This window comes from Abramis brama, assembly GCF_963993115.1.
Source record: "Abramis brama genome assembly, chromosome: 22".
Lineage (NCBI taxonomy): Eukaryota > Metazoa > Chordata > Actinopteri > Cypriniformes > Leuciscidae > Abramis > Abramis brama.
Window position 1 is genome coordinate 34663375 of NC_139984.1, and position 7500 is coordinate 34670874.

The 7500-nt window shown below is 44.9% G+C and overlaps 1 protein-coding gene across 2 annotated transcripts in view; it reads right to left on the reverse strand.

The window, feature by feature from the left end:
• The window catches only part of LOC311073841 (sodium/hydrogen exchanger 9B2), a 20522-nt gene that overhangs the window by 5624 nt on the left and 7398 nt on the right, over positions 1 to 7500 (reverse strand). For both annotated transcript variants that reach the window (XM_084099864.1, XM_084099863.1), the window contains 3 exons: positions 4418 to 4526; positions 2458 to 2594; positions 2118 to 2298 (listed from right to left, as the gene is read on the reverse strand). In XM_084099864.1, coding sequence (XP_083955990.1) covers positions 2118 to 2298; positions 2458 to 2594; positions 4418 to 4526 — 427 coding nt within the window. The remainder of the gene's footprint in view (positions 1 to 2117; positions 2299 to 2457; positions 2595 to 4417; positions 4527 to 7500) is intronic.

Consider the following 7500-nt stretch of genomic DNA (forward strand, 5'->3'; position numbering starts at 1 on the left):
CCCAGTGTGTGTGTGTGTGTGTGTGTGTGTGTGTGTGTGTTCTGCAGTGTGTGTTGCTCACCCAGTGTGTGTGTGTGTGTGTGTGTGTGTGTGTGTTCTGCAGTGTGTGTGTGTGTGTGTGTGTGTGTGTGTGTTCTGCAGTGTGTGTGTGTTCTGCAGTGTGTGTGTGTGTGTGTTCTGCAGTGTGTTCTGCAGTGTGTGTGTGTTCTGCAGTGTGTGTGTGTGTGTGTGTGTGTGTGTGTGTGTGTGTGTTCTGCAGTGTGTGTGTGTGTGTGTGTGTGTGTGTGTGTTCTGCAGTGTGTGTGTGTGTGTGTGTGTGTGTGTGTGTGTGTGTGTTCTGCAGTGTGTGTGTGTTCTGCAGTGTGTGTGTGTTCTGCAGTGTGTGTGTGTGTGTGTTCTGCAGTGTGTGTGTGTGTGTGTGTGTTCTGCAGTGTGTGTGTGTGTGTGTTCTGCAGTGTGTTCTGCAGTGTGTGTGTGTTCTGCAGTGTGTGTGTGTGTGTGTGTGTGTGTGTGTGTGTGTGTGTGTGTGTGTGTGTTCTGCAGTGTGTGTGTGTGTGTGTGTGTGTGTGTGTGTTCTGCAGTGTGTGTGTGTGTGTGTGTGTGTGTGTGTGTGTGTGTGTGTGTTCTGCAGTGTGTGTGTGTGTGTGTGTGTGTGTGTGTGTGTTCTGCAGTGTGTGTGTGTGTGTGTGTGTGTGTGTGTGTGTGTTCTGCAGTGTGTGTGTGTGTGTGTGTGTGTGTGTGTGTTCTGCAGTGTGTGTCTGTTCTGCAGTGTGTGTGTGTTCTGCAGTGTGTGTGTGTTCTGCAATGTGTGTGTGTGTGTGTGTGTTCTGCAGTGTGTGTGTGTTCTGCAGTGTGTGTGTGTTGCTCACCCAGTGTGTGTGTGTTCTGCAGTGTGTTTGTGTTCTGCAGTGTGTGTGTGTGTGTGTGTGTGTGTGTGTGTGTGTGTGTTCTGCAGTGTGTGTGTGTTCTGCAGTGTGTGTGTGTGTGTGTGTTCTGCAGTGTGTGTGTGTGTGTGTGTGTGTGTGTGTTCTGCAGTGTGTGTGTGTGTGTGTGTGTGTGTGTGTGTGTTCTGCAGTGTGTGTGTGTGTGTGTGTGTGTGTGTGTGTGTGTGTGTGTTCTGCAGTGTGTGTGTGTTCTGCAGTGTGTTTGTGTGTGTGTGTGTGTGTGTGTGTGTGTGTTCTGCAGTGTGTGTGTGTTCTGCAGTGTGTGTGTTGCTCACCCAGTGTGTGTGTGTGTGTGTTCTGCAGTGTGTGTGTTGCTCACCCAGTGTGTGTGTGTGTGTGTGTGTGTTCTGCAGTGTGTGTTGCTCACCCAGTGTGTGTGTGTGTGTGTGTGTGTGTGTGTTCTGCAGTGTGTGTGTGTGTGTGTGTGTTCTGCAGTGTGTGTGTGTTCTGCAGTGTGTGTGTGTGTGTGTGTGTGTGTGTGTGTTCTGCAGTGTGTGTCTGTTCTGCAGTGTGTGTGTGTTCTGCAGTGTGTGTGTGTGTTCTGCAGTGTGTGTGTGTGTGTGTGTGTGTGTGTGTGTGTGTTCTGCAGTGTGTGTGTGTTCTGCAGTGTGTGTGTTGCTCACCCAGTGTGTGTGTGTTCTGCAGTGTGTGTGTGTGTGTGTGTGTGTTCTGCAGTGTGTGTGTTGTGCAGTGTGTGTGTTGCTCACCCAGTGTGTTCTGCAGTGTGTCTGTTGCTCACCCAGTGTGTGTGTTCTGCAGTGTGTGTGTGTTCTGCAGTGTGTGTGTTCTGCAGTGTGTGTGTTCTGCAGTGTGTGTGTGTTCTGCAGTGTGTGTGTTGCTCACCCAGTGTGTGTGTGTTCTGCAGTGTGTGTGTTGCTCACCCCGTGTGTGTGTGTGTGTTCTGCAGTGTGTGTGTGTGTGTGTTCTGCAGTGTGTGTGTTGCTCACCCCGTGTGTGTGTGTTCTGGAGTGTGTGTGTTCTGCAGTGTGTGTGTTCTGCAGTGTGTGTGTGTTCTGCAGTGTGTGTGTTGCTCACCCCGTGTGTGTGTGTGTTCTGCAGTGTGTGTGTTGCTCACCCTGTGTGTGTGTGTTCTGCAGTGTGTGTGTGTGTGTTCTGCAGTGTGTGTGTTGCTCACCCCGTGTGTGTGTGTTCTGCAGTGTGTGTGTTGCTCACCCTGTGTGTGTGTGTTCTGCTGCAGTAGTTTGGGTCCGGTGAGGCCGATGGCCAGCGCTCCGACCGGCGCCGTGATGAGAATCGCCAGAACCGCCAACGTCAGAACATCCATGCCATATTTCTGAAGCTGCTCGTCTCCGGCACTGCGGGCCACATCCAGCGCCGTGGAGCCGAGAGCTGCCTGAACACACACACACACACACACACAACCCACATGCAGGATAGTGCAACAGATGGAAGCAATGATGTCATTTCCTGTTTGGATGACGGATTCAAAAACATGTCGATAAGTTCTCTGTAAATAAAGCAAAGAAAAGATGAAGTTTTCCTCAAGGCTCACCTGTACTGTAGCTTTGGGCATCCAGGCCAGAGATATGAAGATCTTCTCCTTCATGTTGAAGCCAGCAAACAGAACCACACAGAACGTCACCAGCACACGGACCAGCAGACCCACACACAGAGTGGCCACACCCAAGCCTACACACACACACACACACACACACGAAGAGAACAGAAGTCTGACACTTATCATGTAAAGCGCTCTTCCATGTCAGTAAAGCTATCCTGAATCCTTAGAGTTACACGTAGTGTCCGGAGGAAAACCGGGATAGAGTTCTTAAAGAGACCAGACATTCCTGAGGTCCATATCACAGAGCAAAGGAAACAATAACATACAACCATAGATTCACATACAACAAACATTATTTAAGAACATACAAACTTGAGTTCCAGTGCTTCCAGAACCCGGAGGAATACCTTAATATAGGATCATTTAAGACCATTATGATCGTATCACCCAATAGACACATACAGTATAACCCTTAACACAGCATCATCACTAGATACGAACATCTTGTCCACCTCAGCTGGAGAGTAAGACCAGCTGACTCGAGTCTACACAGCACTTCCCGGAGCTCTTCCAAGTGTTGTTCAAAGGTCGGGATGCGACGAAGATATCATCCAAGAACACTGCACAGCACTTGTAGACCAATCCAGCAAGAGCGTAGTTCATCACTCTCTGAAACGTGGCTGGGGCATTACTAGGCCCAGGCGGAAGACTTCAACTGAAAAGCCACAGTGTGATGCGAACGCTGTCTCTGGCCTTGACTGTTCCTCTACCGACACCAGAACCCCCGAGCCAAATCAAGAGTAGTAGGAAATGTTCCATGAGTTAGGAAATCCAATGATTCGTCAACTCTGAGCAGTGGGAACAAATCCTTAATTGTCAGGTGATTAAGAGCTCTGTAGTCTACGCTAAACCTGTGGTCTCCACATGGCTTCTACTACAGGTGCAGCCCACGGACTGGAAGAAGGTTCGATGATGTTCCCTTCCAGCACCTGAATCTGATCTTCGGTGATGTGTTTGTCAGCTGGTGAGGTCCGGTATGGTGGGAGGTGAACTGGTTTCGCATCACCCGTGTTGAATACGTGCTCCCCCAATGAGGTGTGCCCCAGGTGTCCGTCAAACAAGCTCCAAAAGTCTTTAAGGAGGTCCAACAATTTCCCTTTTTGTTCCCTTTTCAGACAAGCCGTCTCAACTTTCTCATCCAAGGCAGACTGGCAGACGTCCAAGAACATCAAGCTCAGATGCCTCCAACCACTCGCTCAGAACCTCTCGGGGTGTAGATTCAACCAGGGTCGCCGTCCTTGATGGGATGTGAACGCTAACCGACGCTCCTAGCATAAATTCCATCCCAAATTCCAAGATGAGTGGAGAGGAAAGATCAGGGATAATGACAAACCGATGGTAGAAACTTTTACCCTGGAGGCCAGAGTTTAACCAGACAACACCAGTCGGATGCAAGCAACACTGTTGGCAAGCAGAATTGTGGGAAAAGTCCAAGGTTGAACCTCATGAGAATGTTTGAAACGTGTTTGTCAGTGGCTGGAAAAGACTCGGACAGTTTCTCAATGTGAAACCAGGCGCAGAATATTTGAAACAAGAAGTATCCCGCATGCTTTTTCCTTTCTTTACTATTGATTCGTTAGCAAACAGAAATAATAACCCGCATATATGGGGTGCTGGAGACAGTCCAACAGGGGGCGTGCAGCTCTTAAAGGGACCACACCTTATTTCTACTCGTTACAACATTCAGAACCTGAAACATGTCAGTATTGTCCTTTAGTTCAAGAGACTAAGAGAATATACAAAATAATATTTGAGTTACAATGTAAAATAGAAAAGGTTTCTGTGAGATTTATGGGATGTTATTATCTCTGTATAAAACAGCAGGCTTAGGGTTAGTTGCAAAGTCCTTGAAATGACAGAAGAAACGTGTGTGAGATTCTGTGACTCTGACCGACAGTGTAAGCGCTGAGAGACGAGATGCTGATTTCTGCTCCAATCAGACCAAACAAGAGCGGCTGGAACACGTCCCAGAACCAGCCCACCACTGCCGCCACTGGAGCCTGGACACACACACACACACACACACATGCACACGCACGTCAGTTTAAACATTTAGTTTAAATACCATGTAGTGATACAAGTGATAAAAATGAATAATTTTCATAATTGTGAATGCAGATGTAGTTATGTGGGTTAGGGTTATTATTTTTATCATAACTTCAGACCCTTACTGACTAATGACCTTCCCTAAAAGTCATTGGTTAATTATAATTGGTTAAGGTCAGATGATGACATTGGTTAATGTCAGTTCATTGGTTAATTGTAATTGGTTAAGGTCAGCTCATTGGTTAAGATCAGCTCATTGGTTAAGATCAGCTCATTGGTTAAGATCAGCTAATTGGTTAAGATCAGCTCATTGATTAAGATCAGCTCATTGGTTTAAGGTCAGCTCATTGGTTTAAGGTCAGCTCATTGACTAAGATCAGCTCATTGGTTTAAGGTCAGCTCATTGGTTTAAGGTCAGCTCATTGGTTTAAGGTCAGCTCATTGGTTAAGGTCAGCTCATTGATTAAGATCAGCTCATTGGTTTAAGGTCAGCTCATTGGTTAAGGTCAGCTCATTGGTTTAAGGTCAGCTCATTGGTTTAAGGTCAGCTCATTGGTTTAAGGTCAGCTCATTGGTTAAGGTCAGCTCATTGGTTAAGATCAGCTCATTGATTAAGATCAGCTCATTGGTTAAGGTCAGCTCATTGGTTAAGATCAGCTCATTGATTAAGATCAGCTCATTGGTTTAAGGTCAGCTCATTGGTTAAGGTCAGCTCATTGGTTTAAGGTCAGCTCATTGGTTTAAGGTCAGCTCATTGGTTAAGGTCAGCTCATTGGTTAAGGTCAGCTCATTGGTTAAGGTCAGCTCATTGGTTAAGATCAGCTCATTGATTAAGATCAGCTCATTGGTTTAAGGTCAGCTCATTGGTTAAGATCAGCTCATTGGTTAAGATCAGCTCATTGATTAAGATCAGCTCATTGGTTTAAGATCAGCTCATTGGTTAAGATCAGCTCATTGGTTAAGGTCAGCTCATTGGTTAAGATCAGCTCATTGGTTTAAGGTCAGCTCATTGGTTAAGATCAGCTCATTGGTTAAGATCAGCTCATTGGTTAAGGTCAGCTCATTGGTTTAAGGTCAGCTCATTGGTTAAGATCAGCTCATTGGTTAAGGTCAGCTCATTGATTAAGATCAGCTCATTGGTTTAAGGTCAGCTCATTGGTTAAGATCAGCTCATTGGTTAAGATCAGCTCATTGATTAAGATCAGCTCATTGGTTTAAGATCAGCTCATTGGTTAAGGTCAGCTCATTGATTAAGATCAGCTCATTGGTTTAAGGTCAGCTCATTGGTTAAGATCAGCTCATTGGTTAAGATCAGCTCATTGATTAAGGTCAGCTCATTGGTTTAAGGTCAGCTCATTGGTTAAGATCAGCTCATTGGTTTAAGGTCAGCTCATTGGTTAAGGTCAGCTCATTGGTTAAGGTCAGCTCATTGATTAAGATCAGCTCATTGGTTTAAGGTCAGCTCATTGGTTAAGATCAGCTCATTGGTTAAGATCAGCTCATTGATTAAGATCAGCTCATTGGTTTAAGATCAGCTCATTGGTTAAGGTCAGCTCATTGATTAAGATCAGCTCATTGGTTTAAGGTCAGCTCATTGGTTAAGATCAGCTCATTGGTTAAGATCAGCTCATTGGTTAAGGTCAGCTCATTGGTTTAAGGTCAGCTCATTGGTTAAGATCAGCTCATTGGTTAAGATCAGCTCATTGATTAAGATCAGCTCATTGGTTAAGGTCAGCTCATTGGTTAAGGTCAGCACATTGGTTTAAGGTCAGCTCATTGATTAAGATCAGCTCATTGGTTAAGATCAGCTCATTGGTTAAGATCAGCTCATTGGTTTAAGGTCAGCTCATTGGTTAAGATCAGCTCATTGGTTAAGATCAGCTCATTGGTTAAGGTCAGCTCATTGATTAAGATCAGCTCATTGGTTAAGATCAGCTCATTGGTTTAAGGTCAGCTCATTGGTTTAAGGTCAGCTCATTGGTTAAGATCAGCTCATTGGTTTAAGGTCAGCTCATTGGTTTAAGGTCAGCTCATTGGTTAAGATCAGCTCATTGGTTAAGATCAGCTCATTGGTTTAAGGTCAGCTCATTGGTTAAGATCAGCTCATTGGTTAAGATCAGCTCATTGGTTAAGGTCAGCTCATTGATTAAGATCAGCTCATTGGTTAAGATCAGCTCATTGGTTTAAGGTCAGCTCATTGGTTTAAGGTCAGCTCATTGGTTAAGATCAGCTCATTGGTTAAGATCAGCTCATTGGTTAAGATCAGCTCATTGGTTTAAGGTCAGCTCATTGGTTAAGATCAGCTCATTGGTTAAGATCAGCTCATTGGTTAAGGTCAGCTCATTGATTAAGATCAGCTCATTGGTTAAGATCAGCTCATTGGTTTAAGGTCAGCTCATTGGTTTAAGGTCAGCTCATTGGTTAAGATCAGCTCATTGGTTAAGATCAGCTCATTGGTTTAAGGTCAGCTCATTGGTTAAGATCAGCTCATTGGTTAAGATCAGCTCATTGGTTAAGGTCAGCTCATTGATTAAGATCAGCTCATTGGTTAAGATCAGCTCATTGGTTTAAGGTCAGCTCATTGGTTTAAGGTCAGCTCATTGGTTAAGATCAGCTCATTGGTTAAGATCAGCTCATTGGTTAAGGTCAGCTCATTGATTAAGATCAGCTCATTGGTTAAGATCAGCTCATTGGTTTAAGGTCAGCTTATTGTTTAAGGTCAGTTCATTGGTTAATTGTAATTGGTTAAGATCAGCTCATTGGTTAAGATCAGCTCATTGGTTAAGGTCAGTTCATTGGTTAAGGTCAGTTCATTGGTTAAGATCAGTTCATTGGTTAATTGTAATTGGTTAAGATCAGCTTATTGGTTAAGATCAGCTCATTGGTTAAGGTCAGCTCATTGGTTAATTGTAATTGGTTAAGGTCAGC